The 22113-nt window shown below is 40.4% G+C and overlaps 1 protein-coding gene across 3 annotated transcripts in view; it reads right to left on the reverse strand.

The window, feature by feature from the left end:
- Positions 1 to 329: 329 nt before the first annotated feature.
- The window catches only part of snx19b (sorting nexin 19b), a 227313-nt gene continuing 205529 nt past the window's right edge, over positions 330 to 22113 (reverse strand). Inside the window, exons 10-12 of one of the 3 annotated variants that reach the window (XM_070894411.1) lie at positions 21006 to 21093; positions 4181 to 4305; positions 330 to 3677 (exon numbers count right to left, since the gene is read on the reverse strand). In XM_070894411.1, the coding sequence (XP_070750512.1) occupies positions 4182 to 4305; positions 21006 to 21093 (212 nt within the window). In that variant the 3' untranslated portion in view covers positions 330 to 3677; position 4181. Of the gene's footprint in view, positions 3678 to 4180; positions 4306 to 16662; positions 17223 to 18474; positions 18927 to 21005; positions 21094 to 22113 lie in introns of those variants that run through there. The other 2 variants (XM_070894413.1, XM_070894414.1) reach the window with 2 other exon arrangements.

The following is a 22113-nucleotide window of genomic DNA, read 5'->3' on the forward strand; positions in this document are numbered from 1 at the left end:
TTCAGCTGTCAATTATTCAGAAGACTGGATAATGATGGAACACCGTGAATTCGTCTAAAAGATGGAAAAATGGTAAGTACAGTGCAAAAACAGCCTCTTAATAATCTAAATTGCCTGCCCCGCCACTTATTGTCGGGTCTGTTAACCGCTGACAGACCTGACGTATGGGAGACTAGCATTGGAGGCGGGTTGACAGTGGGCTCCCGATCCACTGTCAATCATTTCTATTTTGACAGCTGACCCGCCTCCAATTCCGCTCTCTGAGCTCCGGTAAAATTCCGGCCAGTGATGTGATTAGACAAATGTTGAAGAAATAATGATCAAGATAATTTTGCATTCACACTCACCTTCAAAGCTTTATTCTACAGAACTTGAATGCACAATACACATCATAAACTATAACTCTTTTACAAAATCTACTGTATAATTCTCCATACATACCTCTTTTGATGTTCAGGTGTGTAAATCATGAAAGCAGTATTAAATACAGATTTTGAGCGGGAACATTGGAATCGATTTTAACTGATTCCATCAAGTGGGATATAGGCAGCAGTGCGTCAACCACCCGTTTTACACTTCGCTCCATTTCCTTTTCCATTGGCTTCAATGGGCAGGGTGTAAAATGGGCAACCGACCCACTGCTGCCCAGCAGCAACAGTTAACACCGACCCCATAACTGTAACGTTAAAATGAAGATTATGTTTTATATTTGACATGTTCACAATTCTTAGAAGCAGCAGGGTTGAGTTTTACAACTGGGAACTCTTACTGAACACTTAACATTTGAGACAACAAATAATAGTTGTATTTGAACATGCAGTGAGTATTTATGCAAACATACATCAGATCCATGGTTACCCAATAATATTCCAACAGTGGCGCCTAACTGATGTGTCACTTTGGTGAAACTGAAATGCTTAAAATAGCACCTTGACTGTGTGCCAGTATGGCTTTCCATTATGTTTTACCGGAAAAGTGCCAATGGGATGCACTATAAAGTACTCTAGCTCCTCATCAACTGCAATGCACCACATCAACATTATTGGCTCATAAAACTGGATTTATATCTATCATGAAGTTGGAACTACATTTCTCCTCTTTAAGCAAAAACCCATTTCTGTACAACTTACTCTTATAGCAGAAAACCCATGCAACATTTAGCAGCCTTGAGCTGTGGGCTTCAATGTTTTAAACCTCAGATGCACCTTGAAATTTATTGTTCATTCCACAAAATAGTGAAAGTAATGGGGCAGATGGAACAACATGCAATACATTATTTGGTCCAAATCCTGCCCATGGACTAATTTCATCTGGCTCCTGCTTTTTCTCATATTAAGCATGCAAAGCCAATTCAATTATGGTTAGCTTCGCTGAGAGGTGAAATTTACTGTCGTTGAAATCGGCTTCGGGCACTTAATATACGAGGAGAGACAACCATTCAATTCCTCAGGCTTGGTGGCTGAATAAAAGCTACTCCCTGAAGGGTGGATTTAGACCAGAGAGCAGCCTTTTTACAACAACCATCCCGCAAGCTCAGGAAATTTACAAAGCTGAGGCCAGCGCTTTCTAATTTGCAAGCTTGGGGAAGAGGAAGACTGGACTGAAAAGGATGGGAGTTAGGACAGGGAAAAGGAGCGGGCAAGAGGGAGTCAGTTTGAATTTCCTGTGCATGAGGGCATGGATTTTTGTTGTGTGTGGGAGTCTCAGTTGTGTGGGTCTGGGTTTCAATGTGTATGGGGGAGGAGGGGGCCTGGGTTTTTTTTCCAAAAAGGGGGAATAGGTGGGGAATTTTTGGAATTTTCCAGAATTTGGAAGTCGCATTCTGCATCATCATGAAACTCACTCACTGGTTTTGACACGAATACCTTGGGATCCTGATGTAGAGCTTGCCGGAGATAGTTAATTTGGGTCGATACCAGTCAAGTTAGTCTGACAGCTACTTAATACTCAAGCAGAATAGCATTTTCAAAGCCTGTTTTATTTCTAAAGCAAGTGATATGCTCAGCAACAAGAAAATGACCTGATAAAGGGGAATGACTGGCAAAGAAAAAGAAAACAAGCAATGGTTTAACAATATATTTGTGCTTAGATGCTGTTCACCATTCAATCTTTGTGCTTAAGAGGATGTGGTCCTATTTGATGGGCTGCAAAGACTGTTTTTAAAATCTAATTCAGAATCTATGTAGCATTCCTCTTCACTTAGGGTGCCCTTCTTCAGACTGCAAGGTAATTCTACTTATTTTTAAATAAATATTTAAAGAAATAAGCAATAAACAACAGTTTTTACTGCAGCAACAGATGGACTTCTGAACAAACGACAAAGAGGGACAAGAAAAGACCAACTAGTCCATCCAGCCTGTTCCATCCAGACGTAGAAATTATTCCACTATGCAGTAGTTATTAATTGTGAATGCCAATTTTGGTGCAATGAGAAAAACTGCAACACGTCTTTATAAATTACACTGTAGCTAATAAACCTTCATCCAAACTATTGTTGTGACCGAAAATGCAAAATCCTTTCATACTTTTCGAAGCTATACCCTGAACAATATCAAACACATCTCGACAAAATTACAAAACAGTACATCTTGTACTGCAGCCTCCAACTTTAAACTTCAAACGTGCAAAATGCTCATGTAATTAGAAGAGAAAAGATGTAGCAATTAAATAGTCTTCTGTAAATAAAGCTCTTGTTCCAACCATCTCGGAGAAAACAAATTGGAAGTTAATTTTGATATCTTCTGTTACATCTAGGGCCATATTATAGCCAATTCATCACCAAAATGCAGTTCCCAGGCACCATGTTATAATGAGGGTAGAGTGTAGCTTTATTTCTTTAGTTCCTTGACCGGGACTTGCATCAGAGCTGCTCCCATTTCACCAGTGTTACTCTGCTGAAAGTGCAGTGGATGCCTCATTTAACAGCGTAAACAATATTTCCACCGCACTTTAGTAGAATTTATGCTAGCAGAGCCAGAACAGTTCTGAGGAATTTCCTGGCTTTGGTACCCAAAAAGTGCTAAGCAATAAGCTCACATTGTGCTATTCAGTGCTTGTATTTCTAGTTTAGGAATGTTTGAATAAATATCATTTAATTAGTGCAGTTGTGTAGATTGGCCTTGTCAGCACAACCATAATAAAGCAGCTTTGTCATTAACGTGGATGAATTGTTATGAGGAATGGTTTAGAAGCTTGCTATACAAACTTACGTCAAAGGTAATGGCTTTTAAAGCATCTTGTGATTCCAGAGCCATTTAAAACTCACCTTTTTGAGAAGTGCTGGTTTCCATTTTACTGCAATATTAAACATTCTAATTATTTTGATTTTCTTTTGTGCATCTGCTCAAAAAGATCTCCTCTCTACTTAAGAGTGCCAGTGCACCTTCCGATAACAGATTGAGGTCATATCTGATGAACAAAGCTCAAGGCAGTGCAAGATGGTGTCTGAACATGCATTACGCACTTTTAATAAATAGCCCATTATTATGTGCTGTCCTTTTATGATGTAACTGAAGTTGAAATGTACAAAATTCAGGCTTGGCGTTTTTCTGCACATTGAGGTGCATAAAGCTGTTGTTCATACTTAATTGCGTCTGATCTCTAGTAGCGATGTCCAAGTGATGCTTTTGTGACAAATTTCCTTTGTATTCAGTCACTGCATGGGGACTGGTTCTTGGCTGTTCAAGAGAGAAAAGGCCATAGGTGAATTCATTAAGGTAAATAATATTTCAGCTGTTAACAGATAAATAAAATTCTACAATTCCAGAGAAAAGACCATTTATTTTCAGTATTTTAATAGTCTTCAAACTGGAGATGTGTTACCGAGGAAAATTTGAAAATAAGGATGGACAGATCGCATTTATTATAACGATGGAAATAAACTTTGGATTAAAAGTCAGGCATGCCTTATTTCAAGCAGCTATTGCCATATTCAGTGACATTACAGATAAGCAGAATTAAATTGCATGTCCTTTTTGATTCACAAGACAATAATTGTAAATGGTGTAGTTGGTTAAACTAGTAGTTATAATCATGAATGCTTTTTCATAGGGGAGAACTGAAAATATTCCATCTTCAACTGTTATGAAGGTGTGTCTTTCTTGGAGGATGCCATGGATCAATGTCACGACGCCACAGAAACAAAATGCCAATGAGAAAATTCCACAGAGAGGGCACTTACCTCAGCCCAGCACTTTCTCTGAGCTGCCAGAAGCACAGGTAAGCAGAGACTTTTGGAATTCCTCACTGGAAGCTTCTGGGATTAGGAACTCCAGCAGCAGATCCCACATGCAGTAAACCAGATGTCTGCAACAGGAGACAGTTTCATGTTCATATAGTTACTACAATAAAACAACAGGATTACAAAGAAGACAGAAAGACAGATGTTATTAGGGTAAAAGTTATGAATTAGTGCTGTCAACACAGAGCTTTATGTAATGGGAACTCGGGTGTGGAGGACAGCTGCCCAATTCACAGCCCACATGACTGTCTGCCCATTAAAATGGTTGGATAATCATGTGGGCTGCAAATCTTGCAAACTTACCTCTGTGGCCAAATATCTGATATGCATGGAGCTTTGTGCCTGGACCACTACATTATCAAATTTACCCTAATGACTATTTCCATTGGGACAAAATATATACCAAAATATAAAGGGAAACAAGGGGAATTCCTAAATAGAAAGTCACACATTTTATTGCACTTGGTTGCATCATCATAGTCCAAAAAATATTATTGAGGTAGATTCTAGTTCACTAGAAATAGAACTATACATTTTTGCACCAATATTCGAAATTGAGGAATCACTAATAATAAAAACCATTCAAAATTGATAACTAAAAAGGAAATGTAGAAAATGCAGTCATTATTGACGGAACATACAAACAGAATTTGGCCCAGTGTGCCTGTTCTGCCATTCAATTATGTCATGGCTGATCTGTACCACAACTCCAATTATCTGCCTTTGCTCTATATTGCTTGATACTCATACCTATGTAAAATCTCTCAATTTGTCTTGAAAGTTTCAATTGACCCACCAACCACAGCCATTTGGGGAAGAGAGTTTCAGATTTGAACTAGCCTTTGTGTGAAGAAGTGCTTCCCGATTTCACTCCTGAGTGGCCTAATTTTAAGATTATGCCCTCATGTTCTGGGTTGCCCTACCAGAGAAAGTAGTTTCTCTGTATTTACCTTATCGAATCCTTTCATCATTTTAAACACCTCGCTTAGATCACTCGGCAATATTCTATACGCAAGAGAATACAAGACAAGTTTATGCAACTTATCCTCATAATATAACCCTTTGAGCCACGGTACCATTTTGGTGAATCTGCGCTCCACCCTCACCAAGACAATAAACATAAGAAATAGGAACAAGAACATTCGGCCACTCGAGCCTGCTCTGCCATTCAATAAGATCATGGCTGATCTGATCATGGACTCAGCTCCACTTTCCTGCCCGCTCCCCATAACCTTTTACTCCCTTGTCACTCAAAAATCTGTCGATCTCCGCTTAAATATATTCAATGACCCAGCCTCCACAGCTCTCTGGAGCAGAGAATTCCATAGATTTACAACCCTCTGAGAGAAGAAATTTCTCCTTATCTCAGTTTTAAATGGGTGGGCCCTTATTCTAAGTCTATGTCCCCTAGACTAAAATATCCTTCCTGAGGGATGATGCTCAGAACTGAACACAGTTGGGGTCTGACCAAGGCTCTATAAAACTGAAGCATAAATTCCTTCCCTTTGTATTCCAGCCCCCTAGAGATAAAGGCCAACATTCCATTATCCTTTTTTATTGCATCTACACCTGTTCACTAGCTTTTTGTAATTTCTGTACATGGACTCTTGCACATTTTTTAGTTTCTCACCATTTAGAAAATACTCTGATTTATCTTTCTTGGATCCAAAGTGGATGACCTCACCCCAAACTCTCTTACAGTTTTACCCACTCACTTAATCTGTCTCTGGGCTCTCATAATGAATGTTATATTTTCCCAAAACTTATTTGGCTGGACGAATAAAAATAGAAAAATCATTTGTCAAATGTAAGACTCAAAATAAGTCTCTGTTACCTGTAGGGAAGAGGTCTTAAGATTTGGCTAAATGTGTCTTGAAAATGAAGTCAATAGTCAGACTGAACACTGGGCTAATACTAATTGAACCATGAAGGCTTATATAAAGAAAGCGTTCCTTTCTGTCGCTGGGACATAAGTTATCAAGGGCACAGGTTGAGAGATAGCTGTGGGAGCACAGGCCTGCATTTCTGAACTCTTTGCTTCAGCGCACGGTCTGGAGATCGAAAGGGTTGAAAGTTGGATTGAAGTTTGGATTAAAAAACAGGAAGAATGAAGTTTGGATTGAAAGAGACTGCTAGACAATGTGGTGCCTTTTAGCCATTGAAATGAGTAGCTGGTCATTGTCTGTATTTTAAGTATTTGAGTACCTTGTTACTAAACAATGTTAAGTATTTGAGTACCTTGTTACTATGTGAATAATAGTAATTCATGACATATAAGTATTTGAGTACCTTGTTACGAAACGATGTTAAGATTTGATGATATCTGTATGTTAAACGATTCAAAAAGCAGTTAGACGTGATTGTCTAAATGCAAAGAAATAAGAGTTCAAAGACTTTTTAGGTATAAAAGATGGAACTGGCTTTGGTCACACACGGACACCAATGACACTGGAATCTTGAAAGGTGTGTCACTGCTTGGAGAGCTGCCTTTGCAACCAGAGAGTTTGTATAGTATGAGTGTCTAAATAAAAGACCTGATCCTGCCTTTACTACAACTGAGTGTGTGCGTAATTCGACGGTTAAAGCAACGAAGCGAAAAGAGCAAGACAGCCGTTTATTTCAATAGTATGTCAGGAGATATAAATGACTCTTTATCTGAAAGTGTGCAAGGCTCTTTCTTAAAGAGAATCTGAGAATTTAGGGGAGTGAAACCTTGGTTGGATACTGATGCTTCAGTAACCTGCAGTCATCAGGGGTACCAACATGGGTGTTTGAGGTGATTGACACCAAAAGGAGACAGTTCTACATGTATCACTCAGCTTGGTTAATAAAATTAAATTGGTTTCTTTGAAAATCAAGGAGGTATAAGATGGGGTTTTAACACTAAAAACTTGTAGTTTGTGTAGTAGTACTTTATTAGTGATAAAAGTTGTAGGAGGTTTAATTAGTTTTACAAGTAGGATTCCTTGGGTCTATTGTATGTAGAAACACGTCCCTGTAAAAGGAGGAAAGTGTATCTCTGAGTAAGTCACCTTCATCCTCCAACAGGGCAGAGAGATTACAGAAGTTAAAATTCTAGCTATACAAACCAGAAATAGACAGATTGCGTCACTTAAATGCACGCTTCCCTAAAATTAAGGGAAGTGAAATTTAAGCCAGCTAATCAGATACAGTTAACAGCACAGAGGTGAATTTACCCAGGAGTAATGGATCTGAGAAGGACAGGTAAAACTTTGACAGATGGGGGATGGGGCGGGGTCATTACTCTGGAGTCTCATTATCCCAGGAGAATGCATGGCAACCAGCTCAACTACACAAAGAACGAGTACCTTGTTACTAAACGATGAGCACATAGATTTTAATAGACTGATAAACATCAGTGTTTATAACAGGTTTTAATTGTTAATGTTGTTAACTTGTCAGCTATCTAATAAGCTAATCATAAATTAGCTTCACCAAGCTATAGCTCTGATGTCAACTGTAAATTTATAAACAATAAGCCAGTTAATACTGAACTACCATGACATAACTGAACTGCCTTTGCAATTTCTTATTCATTACGTCATTTAACCACATCTACTAAATAATTGCATATACTATGTCCAAGTTTAAAAGTTAATTCTAATCATGACATTAATAAAGAATTAGCTTATGAATTTATTGTCTGGCTTCTTTGATGATTAGGCAAGAAAGAATTCATTCATCCACTCACTAGCTTATGAAATCCTATTTAGAGAGTGTAATGTAAATACCAATATAATGCAAATTGGTTGATGCAAGACAGATTGGCGAGCCAAGTTTAGGCAGCACTCATTCCCAAGCACATTCATGTCAGATGGTGAACCCCTGATGGTTCCTTGAGAAGTTGCGGTGAAGGGGTTAAAGGTTCCTCTTGCTTCCTCAATAAATATTGTTGTTTGGGTACCAATCCCAGTGTTCTTGCACACCTGACACCAGCCATTTAATGTGCGTTATCTTTTAACTCTCAAATTCTGAAATACAATTCCACCCCCAATCTTGTACAGACCAGACAGAGACATTCTACGATTTACAGGCAGAATTTCTGTAAAGAAGGACAAGAGCAATCAGCTAATAAGAACGGAATGTGATCAGACAGTGTCTGTGTACAGATTGATGAAGAAAGAACTGGATAACTTCAAACATAACTTGAAGAAACATACAACCCTTCTGGTGTCTGTTCTTTCTGCTGAATCATCACCCTCCAGCTAACGCTCATCAAAATCTCAAACTGGTCAGTAGTAACTGCATTAATTCTGCGTCTGGATAATCTAAACTGGATGCAACTCACCCCACACATCCCTCCCCAAGGGGTTACACAGAGAGCTAATTACTTCATGTCCGTTAGAGCTTTAAATTATCTACTTCCCCTCCCCACTCTTCTTGATACAAACCTTGAGCTTTTTTCCTGGGGGAAATTTTGAGATTCATGTCAGGAAAACGCATTAACTTGATGTGAATCTCCTGCTCCAAAGCCTTGTTAACTTTCAAATAACTGGCACTTTACAGTGTAAACATCTACTAAACTGCAACTGCCAATATGGAGCCCCAATCTACTGCCAATGAATTTGTCTCTCATAGAGTTTTTTTACCTTAACACAGATTATCTTAAATGGTGATAAACATATCCGTGTTTATAACAGGTTTTTAGCACTTCAGTTATTCCACAGGAACCACTTGAGATAATTAAACAAAGGTTACTTAAATTCAGATAACAAAATTAAACCATAGTGCTTCATTCTGAACTACAGAATCCTCCTATCTTCTCCCCTGGCCATACACAATCTGCAACTGTGACCATATGCAAGAGATTTGCTCTTATGCCTTCACCAATGACACTATTAAGTTGACTGTTAAACAGTACATCAGATCAGCTGGAGCATAATTCGAGCCTCTCCTTCATGACGAAGAGGGTGCATTTAAAGACCTTAGACACGTCAGCCAGGAAATCCAAACACTGTGCTTAACAGAAGTCACGTGGATTAAAGCTTTCTGTCATTATAGAATTCTTTGTTTCAGCAGCAGCTGTTATCTGAATTTAAGTAACCTTTGTTTAATTATCTCAAGCTCTGTAATGAAAGTATCAGTTTGGTACACATGGGGCATTTGCTGATTTGTGTGTATATGGTTGAGGGTTCAGGCAACTATATCTCCCAACACTGAGGGAGAGCACTCGCATGTCACATAAACTGAACAGAGTGCATCTTCTGCGATAGAGAATTCTATTTATTTTGTACTTTTAAATTCAACACATGTACTTGTTTCAATATTCTTTTTTCAATATTAGAGATATCAGTCCTCAGCAAAGGTGTACTTTTCAAGTTTTTGCAGTCAGTGTCAGCATTAAAAGTTCCAGGGTTTACTGCAGAGTAAAGTTCCTTTACTTTTTCCGACCAAGTTTTAACTCCAAGCACCGTAGAACACTCCACTTATTATTCCAGTGTGACATTCACACGGATGTTCCTTTAAAACTGGCAATTGACACCAAACTATGGCCAAGATTGTGCTGCAGACTAGTGCACAAGAGTGAGATGAAGTCTACTATAATTCTTTGCACTTAAGATCATCAGTGAAAGAGAAGAGTTTGATCCAATTAGTCTGGTTCAGAATCAAAGCATGACGCCTTGCTGCCTATGTTTTCGTGCCGGAGAGTCGGCAATGGCGGCGGTAAGCTTTTCCAGGTGGGCGGCTAGCTTCCAGTGTCCTGCTTTGATTTTCGGTGCCAGTTTTGGCCGGGCGCGGCACATTAACGAAGAAGTGTGCAACGCCCCTGGTTGCGACACCGATTCGATTTTTGTCTCCCGCCCGATCCGTAGCACTCTGTAGAGCGCTGTGCTGGGACAGCTTGTGAAAGCTTGCATTCTGAGCTGTAGAGGCTGCAGTGAGGTAAGTAATGTCGACCCCAAGTAAGTGTGATTGCTTTTATTTTCTTTGCGATTTATGTTGTGATGGCGTGAGTTATTTATTGGGAATGTTTTTGGTGTTTTTATTTCAGGTTTTTCTTCTTCTCCCCAGGCCTCTCTTGGAGGGCTCCAAGGTCTGCTGTTTAGCTCAGGATTTCTGCTTGCTCAGCCGGCCTAATGCCTGAAGAGAGGTGCCCTTAGAGCTCCGCCCCATACTCAGGGCCCAGCTGCAGAATTTTGCTTACTGAGGCGCAAACTGTTCCCGGGCGTAAACTTTACCGCCCCGCCGCCATTTCCGCACCAAAATAAGCAAAGCCGAAGATCCAGCCCAATATTCTAACCTGCTGTAGAAATGAAGTACATTTTAATTTACTAGAATTTGAAGAGAAAAGTTCCTCAGGCACTGAGCTGAATTTTATAGAATCCAGCAATATCAATAGAGACTCATGAAATGCGTCTGTCTTTGAGTAGTCACAAGTAAATGATCACCATTATTTCTGGATGTAGTACACAAATGCTACCGCAGTCCTCAAAGGGTTAGAAACATAAAGCAGATTTTCACCATATGGTACAGTTAGGTTGGAGGGAGAGGTGTATATAAAATCTTGACAGTTCTTTGAATGTAACTGAATTTCAGTTTTAGTCCAAATAAAAGTTTCAAGTATTTTTGATTAAAATGCAATGCGATGAAATAGTGAAGACTTGAATATCATGCCAAATACTTGCTGTAAATGACGTCCAACTCACAGATTTAATTGGTATTTGGATTTCCTTCCAAGACCAATGGACGCTATCCAAAAAGTTTAAAATGACTTTACATATGAGCACAATCTATATACTCATGCAGTCATTCGGGAAACCATGTTAATGATGTGGAGAAACAAGATGAAATTAATTAAAAGCAAGTAGGATAAGTACATGTCACCAGTTCCAGCAAAGGCTCACCAGTCATGGGCAATTTGTGAGTAGATAGATGCCTTTAATTTTCGTAGATTTAAATACCAGGTTGTCCTGGTATCAATATTTGGTTTCATTATATGCTATGCAATAATACAACTTGGATTTACTTTCATTCTCAACCAGGCCAAGGAGGCAGAGAGGGGGAGGGGGGAGGGGGGATGGTCGAATCGATGCAGCCACCCACATCTTGCCCACATTCTTGTGGTTGCCACCAAAACTCCAGTGGCAGAGATCTGGAAATAGATTGGCAATCCATCCTTCTATAACAACAGGTATGGGGGAGAATGAAAGGTAACAAAAAGAAAGACGGGTGAGTATTTAAGCTTTTGAGAAGCAATCTTAATTCACCTGTAAAAATGATATCTGGAAGGACCCAAGTATTAGTAAAGCCCCGACACACATGAGAAATGTCCTTTGCAGCTTTCAGAGTACTGCAAAGTACTGTCAAGATCTAATACTGAATATTTACTGCTTACTTTCAATAATGAACTGTTGGATACAAGTTGCACAAAGTGGAGATGATGGGACTTAATCATAAACTCTTGTGTTATTTTCAAGAGAGTGATTCAAATTGTATTCAAGAGGGAGCGGTTTGTTTATATGAGGTTTCATTTTTAGCAAATTTTGTTGCAGACATTTCGAGCAGTCCTAGTTTCTACTTGGAATGTATTTTAAGTTGGTTGAGATTTCTAACATCCCTTTATATTCAATAGAATTTTATGTATTTTTATTCTATGATATAAGTTGCATTGGTGAATAAAGAAAATACATACACAAGTGGAGAATATTCAAAATGAAATTATTTCCATTCATCCGGCAGTGGCCGCCAGTATCTTATAGCTTTCAGAAACTCCAAATCCCAGTGAGAAACACTAAAAGAAATGGAATAGTCAGCATGCAGACATGATTTTCAAAGTTTTAACCCTGGAAGGTGCAGGAATGGGCTTATTTTGATAGCTAAGTAAAAGGGCTAGTGATGGTGTCAAACATCAAATGACACATGGCGAGACTGCAGCAACTATTATATTGTTATTATTTTTATATTACTGATAAGTTATTTTTTTGATAGACATGCTATACAAGGGCCGGGTCTCTAATCTATAGTATTTCTTGTGAGGCACTATTAGTAACCAAAAAAAACCTGTCCAACAGGCAATAAATTTGAACATACTGTCATCACTCTCACTCAACCAAATAATTGTCCTCTTCTTAACAGTAAACTTATAAGAGACAGTTTATATTATCCCCTTTTCTTTGTGTGTGGGAGGGAGAAAGAGAAATACAGGGAGGTGGAAAGTAATTTAATACAATGGAGTTATTGCTCTGATGACAGTTTTCATTTTGTAGCAGTATCCTCTTTAATTCTAGTTTTCAACAAAAATTGCCTTTAGCCATTATTAATGCTTGAATATTTCTTACTGACAATCTGGAGCTTACGTGTTTGGGAAAAGTAGGGAACAGTCACCCGGTTTTACCACCATACGGTGTGAGAGCAAAGCAGAAATAATGAGTACAATCACTAGATTTGACCTTTGGCTGTTGGGTATGTGTGACACCATTCTGTGTTTTTGCTGGGATCATTTGACACACTAAAGTGGGTTTCTGCCCTGTCAATAATAAAGGTTACAGCATCACCGATTGAAGTTTTGCTTGGGTTAGAATGACTTGCTATGAGGAAGACTGGGACTAAAAATATTGGGGGTGAATGAAGAAGCAGCCACATTGTTCGCCTTATGAGTTCAAAGGTGGGGGATAATGCTGTTTTCACCTTTGAGCCAGATGATTGCAGACGTTTTGTCTATTATGCAAATTTGAACATGTACTGATATCGTAGTGTCAGTCGTGGCTCAGTTGGTAACACTCTCACCTCTGAGTCAAAAAGTTGTGGGTTCAAGTCCCACTCCAGCGACTTGAGCACATGGAATCTAGGCTGGCATTCCAGTGTAGTGCTAAGGAAGTGCTGTACTGTTGGATGAGACGTTAAACTAAGGCCCTGTCTGCTCTTTCAGGTGGACGTAAAAGATCCCATGGCTATTTCGAAGAAGAGCAGGGGAGTTATCCCCGGTGTCCTGGCCAATATTTATCCCTCAATAAACATAACAAAAACAGATTATCTGGTCATTATCACATTGATGTTTGTGGAAGCTTGTTGTGCGCAAATTGGCTGCCGTGTTTCCCACATTACAACAGTGACTACACTCCAAAAGTACTTCATTGGCTGTAAAGCGCTTTGAGTGGTTCGGTGATCGTGAAAGGCGCCATATAAATGCAAGTCTTTCTTTTTGCCATTGATTTCGGAGGTCTTGCTCTGCTCTCTGCAAAATCTAAATGGAAGTCCTAACTGGACATGTTTAACCTGGGGCCCAGTAAACAAAGACAACCAAACACTTCTATTTATTGCATAAGTTAATGTAGTTTGGGTACACATAAAATGCAATGGCAATGGTGGCGGTAAGCTCTTCCGGGCGGGCGGCCAGCTGGGGCTGGTTTCGGTGGGGCACAGAGCATTACCGCCTGGAAGAGGTAAGCCGGTTGTGACACCGGCTCGATTTTTGGCTCCAGCCCGATCTGTAGTGTGCCGTGCTGCGACCGCCTCTGAAAGTGAGCAGTCCGAGCTGTAATGGCTGCAGTGAGGTAATGTCCACCTCAGGTAAGTGTGATTGTCTTTTTGCGATTTATGTTGTGGTGACGTGAGTAACTTATTGGGAATATTTTTGGTGTTTTTTTTTTCCCTCAGAGTGTTTTTTCTCCCCAGGCCTCTCTTGCAACGCTCAGAGGCCGGCTGTTTAGCTCGGGATTTTCCCATGCTCAGCCGGCCTAGCGTCTTAAGAGTTGTGTGCAACGCCTCCCTTAGCGCTCCACCCCACACTTAAGCCCCAGCTACCCAATTTTGCTGATTGAGGCGCAAACTGTTCCCGGGCACTATCAAGACCGCCTCGCCACCCCAAAATGAGCAAAACCGAAAATCCAGCCCTTTATGTCTGTCTTCATGGAAAAAGACACAAAAAAACTCCCGGAAATAGTGGAGAATCAAGGGTCTAGCGAGAATGAGTAACTGAAAAAAATTAGTATTAGTAAAAAAACTAGTACTGGAGAAATTAATGGGACTGAAAGCCGATAAATCCCCTGGACCTGATGGCCTACATCCTAGGGTATAAAAGAGATGGCTGTAGAGATAGTGGTTGTTATTGGTTGTCATCTTCCAAAATTCCATAGATTCTTGAACGGATTGGAAGGTAGCAAATGTAATCCCATTATTTAAGAAAGGAGGCGAGAGCAAACAGGAAACTACAGACCAGTTAGCCTGACATCACTAGCAGAGAAAATGTTAGAATCTATTATTGAGGACGTGGTAACAGGGCACTTAGAAAATAATAATAGAATTAGGCAGTGTCTACACAGATTTATGAAAGGGAAATCATGTTTGATAAGAGTTTTTTGAGGTTGTAACACGCAGAATAGATAAGAGGGAACCAGTGGATGTGATGTATTTGGATTTTCAGAAAGCATTCGATAAGGTGCAACACAAGAGGTTATTAAACAAAATTAGGGCTTATAGGATTGGAGTTATATACTAGCATGGATTGAGGATTGGTTAGCAGAAAACAGAGAGTAATAAACAGAGATAAAGAATAAACGGGTCATTTTTAGGTTGACAGGCTGTAACTACTGGGGTACCGCAAGGAGCAGTGCTTGGGCCTCAGCTATTCACAATCTATATCAATGATTTGGATGAGGGGACCAAATGTAATATATCCAAATTTGCTGATGATACAAAGCTAGGTGGGAATGTAAGTTGTGAGGAGGATGCAAAGAGGCTTCAAGGGGATATAGACAGGCTAAGTGAGTGGGCAAGAACATGGCAAATGAAATGAAATGTGGAGAAATGTGAAGTTATCCACTTTGATTGGAAAAATAGAAAAGCAGATTATTTTTTAAATGGTGAGAGACTAGGGTATGTTGGTGTTCAGAGATTCCATGTACACGAATCACTGAAAGTTAACATGCAGGTACAGCAAGCAATTAGGAAAGCAAATGGTATGTTGGCCTTTATTACAAGATGATTTGAGTATGAGTAACAATATCATACTGCAATTATATAAGGCTCTGGTGAGACCACACCTGGAGTATTGTGTACAGTTTTGATCTCCTTGCCTAAAGAAGGATATACTTGCCATAGAGGGAGTGCAATGAAGGTTCACCAGACTGATTCCTGGGATGGGGGGATTGTCCTATGAGGAGAGATTGAGTAGACTCGGCCTAATTTCTCTAGAGTTTAGGTGATCTCATTGAAACATACAACATTCTTACAGGGCTTGACAGGGTAGATGCTGGGAGGATGTTTCCCCTGGCTGGGGAGTCTAGAACCAGAATAAGGGGTCAGCCATTTAGGACTGAGATGAGGAGAAATCTCTTCATTCAGAGGGTGATGAATCTTTGGATTCTCTACTCCAGAGGGTTGTGGAGGTTTAGTCATTGAGTATATTCGACAGAGATCGCTAGGTTTTAGGATATTAAGGGATAATGGGGATAGTACAGGAAAATGGAGTTGAGGTGGAAGATTAGCCATGATGTGCACTTGAAGTGCTGTAACCTGCAGGGCTATGGACCTAGAGCTGGAAAGTGGGATTAGGCTGGATAGCCTTGTTTTGGCCGACATGGACACGATGGGCCAAAATGGCCTCCTTTCTATGGGCCCGAACTTGGTGGAAGCCAAGGCCCTTCAAGTGCTGTCCAAACGACAGCCGATGGCCGCCGAGAGACCGGGCGGTACTTTTCCAGGAAGATCCCTCAAAAAGAGATGGCCGTACAGCCCGGCGGCAAAATGACGGCATATGGCAGCAGCGGGCAGGAGCTCTCAATCTCGGCAGCAAATGCGATCCTCGCCAAAGTGCCGCTGAGGTTTGAGTCGGGCCCAGGGAGTGGGGGGGGGACATTGAAAAATAAAAATCTTCACAAAAAAAAAGTCACTGGAACACCTTCAGGGGACCCCATACAGATAAAACGCTGAAAGAAAAAAAAATTAAAAATGATTACTAACCTTTTGTTGCAGGTCTTCTTACTTAGCATCGGGGTTAGACCTGCCTCCACTCAGCGGTCCTTCCCCCTGCTGCCGCTGACTCCCGCCCGCACCAATATGCCAGCTCAACGGGTGGGAGGTCACTTCGCGACTTGGCCACCAGAGACCGTCAGCGGCCGGTGCCCGGCGGTACTCCCCTCCCGCCGGATGCAGACCTGGAGAAATCTGTCACCGATGGGTGAGCGGATACAAAACTTGGTGGCGACCGGTAAGGCCACCAATTTCGGGCCCTATGATTCTATCTTATTGAATGGTGGAGCAGGCACGAGGGGCCGAATAGTCTACTACAGCTCCTTTCTTTTGTGTTCTTATGTTCTTAATCCAGCAGATGTCTGGATCTACAAAATGTGTGTAGCATACTGATTGTTTAATTTCTCAACACGTTTTTTAAATCTAAAATATACACAGATTATATGAAATGTTTTTCCAATAAAAAATGACAAGTAAGTGGCTCCAGGAACTTTGACTTGTATGAGATTTTTCTTTAATGTCTGATAAGCTAGGGGTTTGAAAAATAAATCCTGCACAGCAGCATTCGCTCTTATTTTCCAGTCCCGTGAGACTCCTCCATACTGCTGATAGCATCTACAGGTAGCCAAAATACTGTGCAAAAAAATTAAATGCAGCTTTCTTTGGTCTCACAAGGATTGGCAAAGTAGACAAGTTTGCTACCAAACATTTGGTTCAACTTATATGGAGTAAATTTTGTACAATTGGAAACTGACCGGATTTTCATTACAGCTTAGACTGGGTTTCTTCTGGACTTTTTTAATTCCTTAAGAGAGGCACTGGGTTCAATTTTCACTTTTAGTATTAATCAGTCAGAGGGATCAGAACACCCGCCCGAGATTGCCAGTGAGATGCCCAAAACATTTTGATGGTCGAGTCTAATTAGCATTCTATTGGAGAACTGATTGTGCGTTTCCAGTGTTGTTAGGCAGCTCGTTGTTTTGAAAAGATCGGAAATCCAGCAGAGATCATGGGCCTGCAGCAATGGGTTAAAGTGGTGGGTTGGACAGATCTGGGAGGTGGATGAAAACAACGGAGAGCATTAATAAAGAGGCAGAGGATTATGAGGAAGGATTAGGGAGGTTAATTATTATAAAGCTGAAGCCATAAAACTGCCAAAACCCTTAATTTATCAATGCTGTGATAACTTTTTCCGTTAATTCCTTTAAGTGATCCTGGTCCTGCCTGTTTACTGCTTTGTACAGTGGGCAGGCCCAGTACTCTGTGTCTTAACACCCCAATTTGCCTCACTTAATCAAGCTTCTGCTCGTTTCCAGCGGGAGGACTGGCTGCCTAATTTGTGGCTGGTTCGAAAATCGCAGTGGATGGGTTTCAGATGAGAAGCTGGCAGTAAGTCAATTTTTGTGTTGCCACCCAATTCAGACTGGAAAACGGGGGCAGCAAATTAAAATCAGGCCCATTATTACGTAGGATATACGACACAGAAACAGTCCATTTGGCCCAACCAGTCCATGTGGCGTATGTCGTGCTTTATTCAAATGATCAAATATAAATTCTGTGCAGGTTTTACTGAATCATTCCTACCATGTAACACAAGTCTCGTACATGCCTATATGATTGCGATTCATTAAGTGAGGGAAGTTGATAAGTATTTTGCAGTTCTCTAACCGCTTTGATTTTGTAAACACAACCCAACTCTTAATGTAGATATCTTAGCTGAGATGCATCTTATTCAAAAAAAATGTTTTGCCCATATTCTCAAAACCAACGTTCCCTATAAGCTGTGGGGCCACAGAGCGCATTGGAATTCCCACGCAGCCGGTCCACCGGTGTATAAATGAAAAAAAACATGCAAATGAGCGGTATTTTAAATGGGCTTAGCAGCCCCTTAAAGGGCCATGCAACCCAAAAAGGAGTCAAATGGAACAGTGCTCATAACGGCAAATCCTAGAGGCCAGACAGTGTAACAGTTTATTTCAATGTACTTTTAAGTAGTCCTACACTCTTAAATATAAAAATGTACCTTTAAAAGTTAGTCACTTTATATTTGATATGCAAGATCAGGAAACAAGTTCACAATCTTATGAGCCAGGAACCCTAAAAGTAACTCCCCCAGCTAATGTCCGCCCTATACTGGCTAACTGACATGGAGGAGCTCTGTAAATCAAAATACAAAATAAATTGCAGGTCAGAGAGGTTTTCCAAAGACACAGATCAACCAATACTTACCTGTGGAATTATCAACATCTTTAAAACTCGTTAATCTCAATAGCATCATATTCCAAATTTCATAAAGCTAGGACCAACTGTGTTATGTGGAAAGCTAATTTTCGAATTTGCATTGTTCCCAACAGCAAAATTAAGTTCCCAAGCTTTATCAAGAAGACAGTGCTTGTTTTTGAGTTAACGTAAAGCTGAAAAGGGGTAGCAGACAAAGGATTGTGATTTGAATGGATTAAGCTCTCATTAGTGTTGGGTAGGATACAGTAAAACAGAAATGATAGAAAATGTAACTTTGTATTTTGACTTCTACTTAAATGTGGGTGGCTTGTGGCAAGTTATGAAGTACATCATCTAAGTGCTCTCTGTAGAGTAACCTTATCCGGTGGCAGTTCCTCTCTGCTGTCAGGTACTGTATCAAATATCCTCTAGGACCGCTCTGCTCGAAGAATTATTTCCACCGCTGGAAAAGCAAACTTCCTGCCTGGACATTATCCTCTTCCTTTCTTTCTCTGAGGGTTATGGTGCTGTAAAACTTTTTGAAACACTTTTAACAGTAATGAAGAATGGGTTTTCTTAAAACCATAAAACTGAGTACCTTGAAGATCTTTATAACACAGCCACATAATTTCATTACTTTGTTTTAGAGTTTTATCGCTAAGAACCAAAAATAAATCTACTCTTATTTTTTTAATCCCTTCAATAAATTGTGATTTTGCAAAATTGGTTCGGACTGCATAGTCTGGCTAATGTGACTGTGAGTTGTTTGATTTTGCCTCATACATTGATGCCCAAATCTTCAAACGAGCTATTTTTCATGTTTCTTACAATACTGTAGGTGCTGACCTTTAAACCATGTCCTTTTAACACAAAATGTACCTTTATAACAGAATTTCTGGTCTTGAATAATATCACTGTTAGACACAATAATCATTTAAACACCTTTACAAATACACATATATAACACATAAATAAATATATTACTGGTAGATCTGCTGTGGCATTGTTCACATAAATCATACACACACACAAACATATATATATATATATATATATATATATAAATAGAATTATACAAAAGTATAGGAAATGAAGTAACATTTATTTGTCTGTAAAATATTATATTTCTTGCAACACGGCGTCAGTTTCCACATGTACGCTGATGACACCCGGCTCTACTTCCCACCACTACTTCTCTCGACCTCTCCTTATCTTTTTATCTGACATCCTGTACTGGATGAGCAGTAATTTTCTCCAATTAAATATCGTCTTTGGTCCCCGCCACAAACTGCATTCCCTGGCCACCCACTCCATCCCTCTCCCTTGCATCTGTCTGAGGCTGAACCAGCCTGTTCGCAACCTAGATGTCATATTTGACCCTGAAATGAGCTTCCGGCCACATATCTGCGGCGTAATCCGCAGCTCATCTGCTGCTGAAACCCTCATCCATGCCTTTGCTACCTCTAGACTTCACTACTCCTATGCACTGCTGGCTGGCCTCACACATTCTACCTTACATAAACTTGAGGTCATCCAAAGCTTGGCAGCCCATGAGGAGAAATTTCTTCTCTCAGTGGGTTGTAAATCTGTGTAATTCTCAGCCCCAGAGAGCCGTGGAGGCTGGGTCATTGAATATATTTAAGGCGGAGATAGACAGATTTTTGAGCGATAAGGGGATAAGGGGTTATGGCGAGCAGGCAGGGAAGTGGAGCTGAGTCCATGATCAGATCAGCCATGATCTTATTAAATGGTGGAGCAGGCTCGAGGGGCCAAATGGCCTACTCCTGCTCCTATTTTTAATGTCCTTGCTCGCGCCAGGTCCCGCTCACCCATCACCCCTATGCTTGCTGACCTATATTAGCTCCTGGTTAAGCAATGCCTCAATTTCGAAATTGTCATCCTTGTTTACAAGTCCTTCCTTGGCCTCGCTCCTCCCTAGCTCTCTAATCTTCTTCAGCCTCAACTCTGCCCCGCCCCCGCTCCCATCCCGAGATATCTGGGCTCCTCAAACTCTGCCCTCTTAAGTATCTCTGATTATAACTGCTGAACCATTGATGGTCGTGCCTTCAGCTGCCTGGGCCCTAAGCTCTGGAACGCCCTCCCGAAACCTCTCCGCCTCTGGACCTCTCTTTCCTCCTTTAAGATGCTCCTTAAAACCTACCTCTTTAGTCATCTGCCATAATTTCCTTTCATGTGGCTCGGTGTCAAATTTATTTGTTTTGTCTTAGAACACTCCTGTGAAGCGCCTTGGGACGTTAAAGGCACTATATAAATACAAGTTGCACTCCATATTTGGGCAATCTTAGAGGAACGTGTGTTGTATTTTGGATGAGATGTCAAACTGTCCTACATTATGTCCTACAGTGACCATACTTCAAAAATGTATTTCATTGGCTGTACAGTGCTTTGGGACATCTGGTGGTTGTGAAAGGTGCTATATAAATGCAAGTCTTTATTTTGTTTCTTTTTTGAGGCATTGTCTACTGGCAGGTGGATATAAAGAATTGTAAGGCACTTTCCTCATGTCCTGGCTAATAATCAATCCTTTGTGTGCCTACATATATCTACATGGAGAATGGAGCACTGCAAAGCTAGAGTTCTGTATTGGACCAACCTGTTTATCATAGGATCTTGCAGAGACTCCAGCACCAGCTGCCAACTTTTCTTATAACCCTCCTCACCAAGAACTTCGGGAACCAAAGCTGTCAAAACATAATAGAAAAGGCATATAATCAAAAAACATGTAACCAGGCCTTAATTAAGCTACTTTTGCTCCAAATGTTGGTGATATTTCAGTGAAAGCAAATGCATAATTGGCAAAGATTCTTCATGGTTCTGAGGCTCGTGATCTGAGACTCACATCCACATGAGCTTTTAGAACTTAACCCTTGTAAGACTTTTCTTCCTGCACCAAGAAATGTTATTAAAAAAGAAATGATTTAAAAAATCTAACGGATCTATCATTTGTTTACGTAGAATTTAGAAAACATTGTGATCAATAATCTGCAGAACATTCAATATTTACAGATTAATTTATACCCGTATTAAGTGGGTGGAATTTAAGTCCCAGCTTCAATAACTCAAGGATCATGAAGGGCTTCTCTGCCACCTAAATCCTTCCCGATCGTCAGTATCAGTGCTCTGCATGTGCATCCGTGATTATTCTTATCATTCTAAAGAGGAGCAGACACACATTTTGGCACCCTTAACTACAACATCCAATAAGATACAACAATTATTAAGCAAATGTATTAAAATAGGCTCACGACTTCAAGAAACTGAAAAGAAAATAGTAAACATGCTGACTTTTTGAGTATTTTTGTTTTTCTCCTCAATTGTCCTTATCTTTCCTATCCTGGAATTGGTGATGCATGATGAGTAAAGTGCCTCAGAAATGAATGACTCCCCATGCGTCACCAAAGTGGTTATTCTCCACAAATGTGGCTGGACAACAAGTACTCCACTGTGAGGCCATTAAAGTTGAGCCTGATTATATTCTCATACAACGTCCATGCAGGCGTTACGGACTGCAATCAGGCGTGGAAACCCTGGCAAACTTTTCTCCTCCCTAAATGTGTGCAGTCAATTCTGGTAACTGGATCAGGAGAATTGGGCAGGAGCAGTCACCAGGTAGGATGGTATGAGGTGGTTGAATGAATACAAGCTATTTCAGAGATGGCATCATTGCTCATTCGCACATTAATTCAGCTGCCCAACTATCA

The sequence above is a fragment of the Pristiophorus japonicus genome, chromosome 11 (genome assembly GCF_044704955.1).
Source record: "Pristiophorus japonicus isolate sPriJap1 chromosome 11, sPriJap1.hap1, whole genome shotgun sequence".
NCBI classification, from domain to species: domain Eukaryota; kingdom Metazoa; phylum Chordata; class Chondrichthyes; family Pristiophoridae; genus Pristiophorus; species Pristiophorus japonicus.